The 14,869-nt window shown below is 33.4% G+C and overlaps 1 protein-coding gene across 1 annotated transcript; it reads right to left on the bottom strand.

The window, feature by feature from the left end:
* Positions 1–7,157: 7,157 nt before the first annotated feature.
* Positions 7,158–11,025, bottom strand: LOC118058439 (cuscuta receptor 1). Its single transcript, XM_073408150.1, has 3 exons — positions 10,890–11,025; positions 10,636–10,794; positions 7,158–9,235 (listed from the first exon to the last, which is right to left on the bottom strand). The coding sequence occupies exons 1-3, from the start codon at positions 11,023–11,025 to the stop codon at positions 7,158–7,160; spliced, it is 2,373 nt and encodes a 790-aa protein (XP_073264251.1).
* Between the last annotated feature and the right edge of the window lie 3,844 nt (positions 11,026–14,869).

The following is a 14,869-nucleotide window of genomic DNA, read 5'->3' as shown; positions in this document are numbered from 1 at the left end:
ATCAGTCTGCTCTTTAGAGTTGATGATAAACATGAAATATTCATTGTTAATGCTCGTTGTTTTCTTCATCTTTTTCCTAGATTAAAACATGCTAGACAATCTCTTTGGGATGGTTTAGTGTTTGTGGCCACTTCATGTTCTATTTTTGCTGTGGTATTTAGTCTGCTGATATTCATTGGGGATTGAAAGGCCTCGTTTTACGACTTTGTTTTGTTTTCTTCTTATTTCTTTATTCTTCTGGGGATATGGTATTCCTACAATATTTATTCTTTCAGAGAAGTAAATATATTCATCTATAATCAAATCTGAATCGATATTGTAACAACTCGATATTGTAACAACTCCTCAACCAGGATAAAATAACAATCTCATGTCAACTGAAAAATAAAATAATTAAATTTTTTTCTCTCTCAATCTCTCCTTCCTTCACTTGATTCTTCCTTAGATTAGTATTTTATAAGTTGGACTTTGTATGTTTACAAGGTTATTCTCTCACTTTTCTTTTCTTTTTTCTTAGATTTTTTTATATGTTTTTCCCTTACTTTTCTCTCTTTTCTCTCGCCTTTTCTTTTCTTTCTTTTCTTATTCTACTTCAACCCAGTCGGCAACATATAAAAGGAAGGAAGAGCTGATTCATTTTATTTTTTAATGGCAAATAACCATTTTACCCTTAATGAGTCGTTTTGCTTTTATTTGACGGTTTTTTTTTTCTTGTTAGCACTACCAAGCTCTGTTCATCCTAAAATTTTAACAAGATTTTATTCAATATATTTTAAGATCCCTCATAAAATTTCAGCTCAATTTGATGGTTGGATTGAAAATTATACTCAATAACATAAAACTGGTTAAATTATGATTTTTCATCAAAATTTCTGAATTTCTTCAAACATTTTGAAATTTTAACCCAAGCTAACATCATATTAGAAGACTCCACATATATTTTCAGATTTTTTTGAAAACTTAATCAAGAATTACAAATTGTTTTACATAAAATTAATAAAAAAAATATTGATAAAATCTTAACCTGAACTATAGCCCTTCCACACCTTTTACATGCCTCCCTCCGTCCTCACGAGGAATGCTTCTTTGGTTTAGAAGCACCATGAAGATTCAGGCCCAAATCTTGCTTAGAATGCCCGAATACCCAGGATCCTCGCACCTTGTCCTCAATGGTTGTGTATATTTGTTTTGCATCCATATTTGGCTGGTTTCTTTAATAAAGTACATGATATTCCATTTTTCATGTCCTTGATGTGCTTTTACTCCTCTTGCCGTTCCTGACTTTCATTTTAGGGTTTATTCTAACAGTGCAATATGTTTTTTTTTGTTTGGCCCACTGTCCCAAGTGGAGAACCTGTCATGGACACGGGTGATTGCAGAATTCAATTGCAGCCTGACTCACGGAAAAGAATAGTCGACAAAATGTAAGTATTTGTTTCCTAATATGTGCAAGTGCTGTAAAATAGTAAATTTTTTATTTATATGAAAGAAAAGGAGAAAGGCAAAAGGCTAATTAAAATCAGCAGGATTGCCATGAGGCAACCTCAAGTGTTTTTTTTGTGTTTTTTTTTCATCTTCTCATGTGTTTCTCACAAGAGCAAACTTGAGGGAACATAAAGTGTTGGGAAGTAATTTTTGTTGGAACTTCTTGTGTAATCTCTTCTTTCGATGGCTGCATGAAGCTTGTTCCGCTTTAAATTTCAAGGTTAATCTATTGCTATGAGCATACGTGTTTCGAGTTTTAATTGAACTTAAATGAATGGTGTTGGATTTGGGCCTTCTATTTGTTTTAACTTCTACAGGGTTGAAATAATAGTGATCTTATGCCGTGTTTGTTTCCCGAAAAACAAATTTCTGGAATTTATTTTCCTTATTTTTTTATGTTTGGTAACAATATGAAAAACTAATCAAAGAAAACTTAATTCCGATCAAAATAAAAAAAATAACTTTATCGATCAAAGGAAAGTGCTTTCCTTTATCAGAAGGAAAACACTTTCCTTTCTTTCATTATACATATTTTCTCAAAATCAAGGTCTCTCTCTTTTCAAAAAATCTCTTTTCAAAAACAATTGGAAGTTAGAACAAAAGCGTTTCTCTGGAACAATTGAAGCATTTCTCTTGACCAATTGATTTCAGGTATTTTTTTCCTCTATTATTTCCTTTATGTTTTTATTTTCTTCATTTTAGATCTATAAAAATTATGGCATAAATCCTTTGACATTCTTGATAAATCTACTACCTGTCATATTTTTTCCATAACATTCCATAACACAGTTTTCTTCTTCATCTTACCTCGTCACATTCGGCTAGTTAAAACAAACCAAATTCATCAAGCAAGCCACAAAAAAACACATTTTTTCCATGACAATTTTCTTCTTCAACAACACTCACATTCAACAGCTAAAATTTCTAACCTGTTGTCTAAACCAAATTAAGGAACAGAGAGAGGCAGGGGGGGCAAGATTACTGTGAATTAATCAAAGCAAAAATCCCCAAACTTTCCTAGCAAAAAGCAGCCCTTCCCTGTTACCTCGTCCTGGATCTAGAGAGACAAAGTAAAGGGGGGGGGATCAGTTAATATGTTGAAAATCAACCCTTGCTCTGTTTTTTTTTTTTTTTTCAAGTCCCAATGTTATCAGAACAAGTAGCCGGGGGAGAGAGGGAGGAGAACTAGGAAGAAGGAGTAGGTCTTTGAGGTCTAGCCCTCTTGCCACTTGAATCTATGATCTTTTGTCCTGCTTCTTTGTGCACACAGAGAGAGGAAGTTAAGGAATTCTTGGTGAGAGAGAATAGATGGCGAGAGAAATCAAGAGGGAACAGGGGAATGGGGAAATGAGAGAAACCAAGAGGGAGAGGGAATGGGGGATGAGGGAATGGGAACAAGGAACGGGGGAACAGGGGAATGGGGGAATGGGAATAGGGGAACGGGGGAATGGGGAATGAGAACAGGGGAACAAGACCGAGAGGAAGTTTAATAAGGGGAATTATAACAAACCTAATAAACATAAATTTGTGTTTTATTTTGCTTTGATTAATTTATGATTAGTGTTTGATTATATTTGTTACATATGGATAAATTTGTGGGACTATGCTGGTAATTATATGGATTTCATTGCGCAATGTTTATTGATCGTTATGAACTTATGAATTATATAATTTTCAAAATAGTTTTATCATCGAGAAATTGAATTTTATGTTCTTAAATAATATATTTTAAGACCTTTTTTGTTTAGGGAATCAGATATCATTGCCATAACTATTATACATTGTCAGCTTCTTTCAGCATAAGTTATTGTATTGATTGTGAAAGTATTTTATATGCTTTTTTTAATATTTATTTTCCTAAATTTTTAGATTTTGTTATCAGAAAACTTCACTTTCATGTTATGAATAGTGATGAATATAAAAGTGATGAAAATTGAAGGCTTTGATGAGATCACTATTGGGGAAGCATTTGATCACTTAGTCCAAAATGAAATGTTGACAAAAGCATTTATGGCAAAAAAAATGTTAATTTGAGGAAAATTTGAGTTCAGAATTTTATGAACCAACACTTCTACAAGCCTGCTTGCTAAGATGATTTGATTATGTTCAAAATTTGGGTTCAAACTATGTTTGTTATTTGACAAGTATGTTTACTTGTTTAATTCGGTCTAGCATGTTTATGTTTGTAATTTGAACTAATATGTATGTATATGACATCGAAACTTAATATTCATGCATGACTATGTTTGATGTTAGATATTTATATTTATTTCTTGATGCTTATTTGATATATATTAAAGGAATTTTAAAGGGATAATTGCCTTTACTGGTAAAAAAAAAATTAATCTTTATCCAAAAAAACCCATCAAAATATTTTTGTATCTATTTATCTTTTAAAAAATTCTTCATACCAAAAAAAAAAAAAAAACCCAAATATATAACTCTTACCATAAACTAATTTGGCTTTCTTCATATGAAAAAAAAACTTATTTTAAGCTTTTAAAATTGAAAAAAATATATTAATAGGTTTTACTTAAGAAATATTTTACAAGGTTATTTCTCTATAATATTATATAACATATATAGTTATATTTTAAAAATAAGCTATATATGAATATAAGATATAATAAAAAAATTCATCATTATACTTTTTAGATTTCATTCTTTTATTGTAAGTGATTAAATATTTATATTAAATATTTTATATATGTTTTGATAAACTTGAAAAAAAATTAATTCATTAATAAAGTGTTTTCCAATTTATTTTCCATAATATAACCAAACACTGAAAAATATTTTCCAGTTTATTTTCCATAACACTACCAAAAATTAAAAAATAATTCACTTTTCAAGGAAACTACTTTCCAAAAAAAAAACCACTTTCCAGCAAACAAACGGAGCCTTAAAGTAGAAAAGCAGCAGACAAAAATCAATTAGCCACAATGGTGTATGGTTTCTCAACATAAAGTTGAATGTTTTGTTGACCTCTCTACATCCAAAATCATATAGACAGCTACTGCTAGCACTTGCAGTGGTCAATAAATACCGTAGAGTATATATTGCAGTGTGAGATAAGGTTAACTCATTGCATTTTCAGCTATTGAAAGGATTTCTCTTCTTTTCTTTGTCAATTACAGCACATGCATCGAAGTGTTCTTACTGAGAGTAAATGCTATTGTAATGTTTTCACAGAGACTCCCCTGCTTTGCAACTAAGTCACTAATATATCTTGGAACATAGCCATAGATGAAAGGTTCGTCCAGTTCAAGAAAATTAGCCATGAAGCTCGTAGTTAGAATTTTTAGACAGAAGGGTGGCCAAGTACTCTGTACCTCTGGAATAATACAGGGAAAGGATGTCTATGTATTTTGATGTCTTATATTACATGACCAACTCTTGCTTATCTCATTATTTGTTTTTACTTTTTGCTAATGATTCCACTCATTTCTGATATTGGTGTGGTTTATGAGTTCAGGGTTCTTGCTCGTTGCTGCTAATTTCTCTATACTTTGCCTGGTCATTAAAAATGAAACGTAATGATTTGCATATGCAGAATGGAGACATTAAAAAGGCATCTTCTGTTTTCTGGTCAGGAGGGATTACAAGAACTCAAGAAATTTTCCATACGTTTTGAGGAAAAGATTTATTACTACCGCTACCAATCAGGTATTTGCCTAATGCGAGGTTCAATAATTACGATATTATCTAGACATGAATATACACACGCATTTATGCTTGTACAAATGTGTGTGTAGTGTGCCTACACTTCCTCACCGTTCATTCTGTATGCAAGGCTGATTGGGAGTTCACATCATTTTGTTAATTCTCTTGACAAGTGTTTTATTTAGAGTGACCAAGTTCAAGTACAAGGGAAGAGTGCAAAAAGCAAATAGTGAATCAATACATAAATAATTAAATAAAAAGAGAGGAAACAGAAGTATATCCTCATAGAAGATGAAATGATAGAGCATATATCCATTTTCCTCCTCTGGGAACATGGATTGCTCTGAGATCTAATGTTTTGTTATTAATATCTGATTTCAATCTGATTATCTGCGTAAAATATCTCAGGAGATGTTTTCGATGGAGATCAGGTCTCAAAATGCCATGCCCACTACCCCCATGGATCGAGTAGGTAATAATGCAGTCGAGCATTGAATTTCTAAACATCTTACCTTTCTTTTTTCTTCTCGCATTGTTATCAAACTCTTTTACATTTATTGCTGCATATTGCTATGTATATTGCCTTGCTGGACAAATCTCATGATCACCTCCACAATGCTAATTCTATAATGGATGTGAAGTGTTTCATCCTTAACTTGTTAAGGAACAAGGACTGTGATGCATGGCTATTTTATATTCTATGATGGTAGATTTTAAAGATTTTCCTGTGTAGGAGATAAGACGTCACTTTATTGCTTTTCTTCGGAGAGAGTATTTGATCCTTTTTTCGTATAAATGCTGCGAGCATTGAATTTCCAAACATCTTACATTTTGTTTTGTTTGTCGCATTGTTATCAAACTCTTTTACATTTTATTACGATATTGCTATGTGTATGGCATGCTTTAATCAAAAAGTTGAGTAATTGATGAATGTTAGGCAAGAAAATTACAGATTATTTTTGTTTTATGCCTCATCCTTTTCTTTCCCCCACCCCGAAAATTGTCATATTATTAGTACAAGGGAAGAGTGCAAAAAGCAAATAGCGAATCAATACATAATAATTAAATAAAAAGAGAGGAAACATAAGTATATCCTCATAGAAGATGAAATGATAGAGCATATATCCATTTTCCTCCTCTGGTAACATGGATTGCTTTGAGATCTAATGTTTTGTTATTAATATCTGATTTCTATCTGATTATCTGTGTAAAATATCTCTGGAGATGCTTTCGATGGAGATCAAGTCTCAAAATGCCATGCCCACTGCCCCCATGGATCCAGCAGGTAATAATGCAGCCAAGCATTGAATTTCTAAACATCTTACCTTTTGTTTTTCTTCTCGCATTGTTATCAAACTCTTTTACATTTTATTGCTGCATATTGCTATATATATCGCCTTGCTGGAAAAAACTCATGATCACCTCCACGATCCTAATTCTGTTTTAAAAAACTGGAGTTGGTGTTGGAGTTAAGGAATGTCTTAGAGTGCATGGAGATCATGTCAAAAGTGAAGCTGTAGAAAAGGCAATCACTCAAATTATGATGGGTGAAGAAATAGAGGAAATGAGGAGCAGAGCAAAGAAGCTAGGAGAAAATGGCCAGGAAGGCTGTTGAAGAAGGTGGATCTTCTTGCTCCGATTTCAATGCTTTGATTGAATAACTGAGGTGGGGTAGCCCTTGAAACAGAGGCATATAATATTTTGTTTCTACTTAGTAGTGGTTTTAGCAATTCATTTTCAAACAAGTCTTGATAGTTGAAAGAGTAATCACAGCCAAGTCAATGACCAGTCCAAATCAGTTCCCTTCCTAATGGTTCAGGAATGACAAGTCCAGCTTATATATTTAAGCCCAAATAACTAATCAAATAGAAAGGCTAAAGCTTAGAGACAGTACCTTACAAAATAAACACCCAATAGCTAGACATACAGGACAAACAATCATCTCAAACTAGGAACGACCGTCTTCCCAGTAACAAATTCACCTTCTGAAGTTGGAGAACTTGCGAAAACTAGCAACCGCAAAATAGTAGCAAGTATCTATGCAGTCTTCGATGAAGTACAACCACCTGCGTCGCCAATATGGATTGATGTAGAGAACTGCTGCAATTGTCATCACCACAACTGTATAAACATACACCGAAACTGATGTAGAAAAACTCCATGTCTATGAAACCATCATCTCCTTGTTCATCATTAGGCACTGGCTGTGACAACACTGCTTCCTCACTACAATTATTTCGCAATGAAGGTCCACACAAGAAAGGATTTCCTTCGTAACAGCTTTCATCAAAGGTCCCAAACTGATATTTTCTCTCGGGTGTCTTACCTGACAAATTATTGTGCGCCACACTAAAAACTTCCAGAGTGGTAATTTCAATAAGTTTTGGAGGGATGCCACCATTCAAGTTGTTGTAAGAAAGATCCAAACTCTCAATTTGCTTTAGGTTTGAGAATGTTGCAGGGATAGATCCAGTGAGATTGTTGTGTGATAAGTTTAAAGACAGTATCTCACTTAAGTTTCCAAATTCTGGTGGGATTGCTCCTACGAAGCTGTTATTGGAGAGATCAATACCAAGCATGTAGCTGAGAACTTTCCCCTTGTAACCATAATACATATTTTTAGTTGTAAATTTTATCACTTCTTCTGTAAAGTTAGGCGAATAACCCTTTATTAGGTTGAACACACTATCCACTAGTAGTGGACCCATTGTTTCATTATAAGCATTTTCTATGGACTCTGATATTAAAAAAGATCCGAGATACGCTAATGCTTTCTGGGAGCTTTCCTTGAAAGTAAGATTGCCCAAACATGAGGGTAGTGGACCAGAAAGCTGGTTTTGTGAAACATCCAAAATACTTAATTGTTCTAACAAGCACAACTGAATAGGGAGCTCACCATCAAAGTGATTAGCCCTTAGAAGAAGAACACTCAATGATGAAAGATTGCCAATCCAATTTGGAACGGAGCCGGTGAAGCTGTTATCTCGAAGATCCATCGTAACCAGGGAAGAGTTGTTATAAAATCCATATGTTAAAGGACCGCTTAATCTATTTTCAGATAGATGCAAATGGGTTATTTGTGGTGGACTGAAACAAGATGGTAGGTATCCAGACAAGTTGTTCTCAGATAAGTCCAAATATTTAAGCTGGTCAAGCTTACAAAAGTCTTTTGGGATCAGACCCTTAAAATGGTTTTTGGACAAATCAACTGCGATAAGGTATGTAGAATTGACTAACCACCTTGGAAACATGCCTGAAAAATGATTGTTACTCAAATCCAATACAAACCACCTTTTCCTCCTATATAATGAAAAATCAGATATCTGACCCCAAAAGTTGTTACCACCTAGATAGAGATATTCTAAGGTAGAAGAATTGAACACTGAGGTCGGTATTTGCCCACCCAAATTGTTGTTTGATAGCATGAGAAAACTTATTGTTGCTAGTTGTTCTAGTTTTATTGTGGACAACTGATTGTTGGATAAATCTAAAACACTCAAAGAGCTAATATTTCCTAAACAAGAAGGAATACAACCTTTCAATCCATTCTTAGCCATATTTAAGGTCCATAGATTTGGAAAGATCAAACAAATATCTTTTGGAATTTGACCGTTCATGTTGTTGTTGGATATATCTAATTCGGTCATATTCGGATATGGATCATCTTGCAACTGTAAAGCACCAACAAAGGAGTTCTCTCTTAAAGATAGTTGCTCCAATCGTGTATTGTTCTTAAGCAACCACGATGGAAACATTCCGGTGATGTTGTTGTGGGAGAGATCAAGGACTCTTAAGTCGTATTGGTAATAGAGGAAGTCAGGAATTTCTACGTTGAGTGCTTCTGATGTTTTTGACAAGCTAAAAAAAACTAGTTGGAACTTTGGAATCAAGTTATCAAAGGCAGCAGGTTCTCTTACAAGTCTATTGTTCTCACTGGAGAAGAACTTGAGGCTTGAGTGATTCATAAAAGGCTTCATTGAAGTGGAAACTTCAAAGAGGTTATTTGATAGAGAGAGGAATTTAAGGGATATGAGGTTGGTAAGAGGACCAAAGGCAATATTTCCAGTAAACTGGTTTTTAGAAACATCTAATAGTTGTAGAGATGACAAGTTTCCCAAACAATATGGAGTAAACCTCCAAAATTATTTCCAGAGATATCTAACTGCTTTAGATTCTTCAATTCACACCAACCTATACAATTTATCTCGAAATAGTCAAAACAATGATGAAAGTATCTTTTAGATATTAAAATGATACATGAAAGCATATAGATATAAATTCCTCAATTTTCTTGATAAAAAGAATGTAACTTACTAGTGATAGATCCTGTCAGTTGATTGTATGATAAATCTAATGACTCGAGTTTCCACAAATGTGATGATATGATCTCAAAACCTGTAAGAGAGTTGTTTCTAAGAGTAAGTCATAATCACGATATGCATAATAGATAGAAACAAAAAATAATTAGAATTGATGAGATGTTGTTGTTCAATTGATATATGATTCTCGAATTACACATAAAAAGAATGATAAAATGCTATATTTAATTATAATGAGCTCACGAACGCGTATTTAATTATATAATAGGTTGTGTACACTTCAAAGATTAAGAAATATTTTTAATCATTCTAATTTTGATCTTATTGGAAAACAAAAAACAATTTAAGGATATAATGTTGTTAAAGATAGTCAAACATGATACAATGCTATCATTAAATTGATCATCACATAGATATAAAGTCCTCATTTTTCATGATAATATAATGAGTGTTATTAATTATTGTTCTTGTTATCAATGGGAAGTTTTGAATAATCATTTGGATTTATTAATTTTAAATAATATAATATTTTTTAAAATTATGAAATGTTGTTTATTTTTAAATAATTTATTCTTTTAATATGTTTGTCATGGAGCTTCACATATATATAGGGTGTCTTTTTAACACCACTCCTACATTGCCGATTATAGACCTAGAAATCGAGTTGTGAAAAAATTGATCTTTACATGGATATAAAGTCCTCATTTTTCTTGATAAAGAAACAATATAATTAAGAGAATGTCATGTGAAGCATTTAAGTAGAAACTGTGTATTATACCTGATCCTGTCAACATATTTTACGATAGATCCAAAGACCTGAGGGATGAAAGCCCACTCAGAGTTGATAAGATGCTACTGTGCATAGATTAAGGAAGAAGATAGATTGCAAGTATCCATTGATCTATACATGTAATTTTTTATCATCCTAGTTTTGATCCAGCTAGCTCACTTTATTATCTTCCTGTCTTGTTAGAAAAACAATTTATGGATAAGATCAAAGCTCCATAGCTATAAATCTTCATAGATGAAAGCTAGCGCAATCAAACATGATGAAATGCTATCGTTGATTAATTATTAAATAAATATAAAGTCCTCAATTTTCTTGATTACGAAACCGTATAAAAGAATGTCACGTAAAGCACTTAGGTAGAAATTATATATAACTTACTAATGATACTAGCAGATCCTGTCAACTGATTGCGTGAAAGACCTAAAGACTTGAGAGATGAAAATCCAGTTAGAGTAGAAAAAATGCTATCGTTGCATTGATTCCAACCCATGTCAAGGTTCTCCAGCTTTTTGAACCTTGATGACAAGTCTTTGAAACCTGCATAATGTTTCTCAAAAGCATAGAAATGATATGAGAAGGAGAACAGAAAAGGTTTCGAAGCTAAATAATTAAAAGGTTACCATAGAAGCTACCTCCTAATCCAGCTGTCAACTCATTAAATGATAGATCCAAAGACTTGAGAGTGGAAAGCCCACTCAGAATTGATAAGATGCTGTTGTTCAATCGATTGCCACTCAGGTCAAGGTTCTCTAACTTTCCCAGCCTCATCGGTTGGAGTTGAAAACCTACGTACAAGATATACATAAAAAAATATACAGTGCATAGATCAAGGAAGAAGATAGATCGATTGCAAGTATCCATTGATCTATACTTGTAATTTTTAATCATCTTAGTTTTGATCTAGCTAGCTCATGACTTTAATCTCTTCCTGTCTTAATAAAAAAACAATTTATGGATAAGATGAAAGCTACCGCAATCAAACATGATGAAATGCTATCGTTGATTATTAAATAAATATAAAAGAACGTCACGTAAAGCAGTTAGGTAGAAATTATATATAACTTACTAATGATACTAGCAGATCCTGTCAGCCAATTGTATGAAAGATCTAAAGACTTGAGAGATGAAAATCCAGTAAGAGATGGAAAAATGCTATCGTTGCATTGATTCCCACTTAGAAGAAGGTTCTCCAGCTTTTTCAACCTTGATGACAAGTCTTTGAAACCTGCATGATGTTCCTCAAAAGCATATTGGAAGGAAATAAACGCATAGAAAAAAAATGATGTGAGAAGGAGAAAAGAAAAGGTTTCGAAGCTAAATAATTAAAAGGTTACCACAGAAGCTACCTCCTGTCAACCAATTGTTTGATAGATCCAAAGACTCGAGAGTGGAATGGTTACCATTGAAACATGACAAAATGCTTTTATCATTATTAAATCGGTTTTGACTTAGGCCAAGTTCCCTCAGTTTTGATGATATGACTTCGAAGCCTGGAAAGAGAATAATCAAAGCAAGATAGTTGACATTAAACATCAACCAGCCTTGATTTATTTTATGATTATAATTAAGTGCAGAAACATTGAACTAACCTTCATTCTCCAAGCAACCAACCAATCCATTATCTCCCAATTCAAGACTTTGCAATTCTTTAAAAGGCTGAAACAAAGATGCATTGAGAACCCAATCGCCCAAGCTGTAATCCCTTGCACCATAAAGAGAGAGTTGGATCACTCGCCTTGTAGTGTTATCACACTCGATCCCATACCACTCACAACAATTACTACTGTCCACCCAATGATCTCTCCAGGAAACGCCATCTGGGTTGACCAAAGATTGGATCTCCAAGAGACCAATCCTCTCTTCGTCTAAACACCCATAACAACGACCATACCATTCGCCAACCAGAGTCAATAATGCTAGCAGCATCCAAGCCCCCATTCTTTTCATCATCATCTTAGAAAATTCTGTGAACTACTACGTAGAATATTGTTGTTTGTTATGTGCCTTTGGGCAACCATAGAGGTCCTATTTATACTTGTGCAAGTTCCATGTTTTGGGATTTGAATATTATTTTATTTTATTGTTGAGAACTTAGTCTATTTGCCAGGTTGGGAAAAATATTCAAATTAGTTTTGTTGGAATGCAACCTCACCAAACAATTTGCGTCGGCCGTATTGACTGGGAGTCAGCTATTGTCGTAGTGCTTTTATGCACTATCTGTGTGCGTGAACGGAAAGAAAAGCAGGGTGGCAACTGGGGTGTGAAAATGAATGGAAAACTACAAGGGTGTGAAAATGAGTTACTTCTCCAAAAGGAATATATACAATATTATTGATTATCTAATGGAAAGGATTCATGAAACTACGCCTAATATATATATATATATGACAGAGAAATTGTCGATGATAGCAATCATTTTCTGATCTCTTGTATCATATCTTCCATAAATCTCAAGTAATTGATGAGAAAGTGGATATACCACTCTCTCTTCTTTATAGTATTACTGGCCAAGAGAGGTCGTGAACGCGGTTGCTTGACTTGCTGCGTGCCATTTTGATTTTTAAACACAGAAATTCTGGTAGTGATAAGACATTCTTTTAGATGTAAATTCTATTGCTTCTTCTATATTGATGAATGGAAAACTGCCGTCATCGTTAGCGATACTCCTTACTAGCTAGTTGTCGTCCCATTGTTTCAGAATACAGCTTCTCCATGGACTTGTATGGAATGATTGATTCATGAGCACCTACTACTCTCTCTGAATCTCCCTTGAGAGAGAATAATTTCCCAGACAGGATAGACAGGATGGTAGACGACCAGAGAGTTTATTTTGTGAAACATCCAAAATGCTTAAATCTTCTAACAAGCATATCTGAGTAGGAAACTCACCATCAAAATGATTAGCTTTCTAAAGAACACTCAGTCTCGAAAGATTGCCAATCCAATTTGAAATTGAGCTCATGAAGTTGTTGTATGTGAGATCCAATGTCACCACGGAAGAGCTGTCAGATGAGTTGAAGATTGAAAAGGGCAAGTTGCCTCATCAATTGCTCTTCTACTTCTTCGAAATAAGCAATAGAAATTGCCTTGGATAGAGAGAAGGATCAAGCTGCTGGAGAACAATTCACAATCAAGGTCAAGAAAACAACTTCAACAACTCGGAACTAGTCCATTCCATTTGCATGCAGAATCTTGAAAGAAAGAATTTTAAATCAATTGTAGGTCTCTTGAAAAACTAGTCTCAGTTACAGTTGTGCATTCGAGTTTTCATCTTCAAATTGATTTCCAGGAAAATAGATGTTCTTGGCAGTTAACAGGTCCAGATGGTATTCAGTGCATCAAAACAATGGACACCAAAATGGTCTAATTTCTTCTGATAGTAATGAGTGACCCCATAACGGGAACAGTATATTAGTTAGTTCCACACCATGATGAGTGGTCTTCGTTTTCATGGAACTGGGGTGTGAAAATGAGTTACTTCTCCAAAAAGAATATATAAATTATTGAATATCTAATGGAAAGGATTCATGAAACTCCACCAAATATATATATATATATATATATATATATATATATATATATATATGTATATATATATATATATATAAAACAGAGAAATTGTCGATAATAGCAATCATTTTCTTATCTTCCACAAATCTCAAGTAATTGATGAGAAAGTGGATGTACCACTTTCTCTTCTTTGTAGCGCTACTGGCCAAGATGAGTTAAGGCATTAAAAGGCCGTGAACGCGCATGCTTGACTTGCTGTGTACCATTTTTATTTTTAAACACAACCATGCAGTAATTTCCTGCTGATTTCCTTATTCATACTGTGAATTATTTTCTTTATTCCCGTTCAAATGTTTTCATACATGAATATTGTCAATTACAGCACATGCATAGAGGTGTTCTTACTCAGAGTAAATGCTATTGTAATGTTTACACAGATACTCCCCTAGTTTGCAACTAATTCACTTATATATCTTGGAACATAGCCATAAATGAAGGGTTCTTCCAGTTCAAGAAAATTAATCATGAAGCTCGTCGTAGCCACAATTTTTAGACAGAAGGGTGGTCAAGTAAACTCCTATTCCTATACTATGTATATTACTTGACCGACACTTGCTTATGTCATTAATTATTTGTTTTTACTTTTGCTAATGATTCCTTGCATTTCTGATATCGGTGTGGTTTGTGAGCTCAGGGTTCTTGCTCGCTGCTACTAACTTAATTCTCTATACTTTGCCTGGTCATTAAGAATGAAACGTAATGATTTACATGTGCAGAATGGAGACATTAAAGACGCATCTTTCGTTTTCTTTCATAAATCAGTTTATAAAATATTCTTTCAAAAATTCTATATCATGCGTTCACAAATATCGCATATAAGCAAATCAATCTAAACATAGCCATTGCTTGATCTTTATATATATATATAGAATGTAATACATTTTGTAGATGAAAAATGCACAATTTAGAAAAATATATATTCCATTTAAAAATAATAGGGTGTTTATAAACACCTATATATATATATATATATATATATATATATATATATATATAATCCAGATAACAATTCCTTTTATATAATTTATAATAATCCCCGAAA

Source organism: Populus alba, chromosome 3 (assembly GCF_005239225.2).
Source record: "Populus alba chromosome 3, ASM523922v2, whole genome shotgun sequence".
NCBI classification, from domain to species: Eukaryota; Viridiplantae; Streptophyta; class Magnoliopsida; order Malpighiales; family Salicaceae; genus Populus; species Populus alba.
This window is presented reverse-complemented; position numbering and strand designations above follow the sequence as displayed.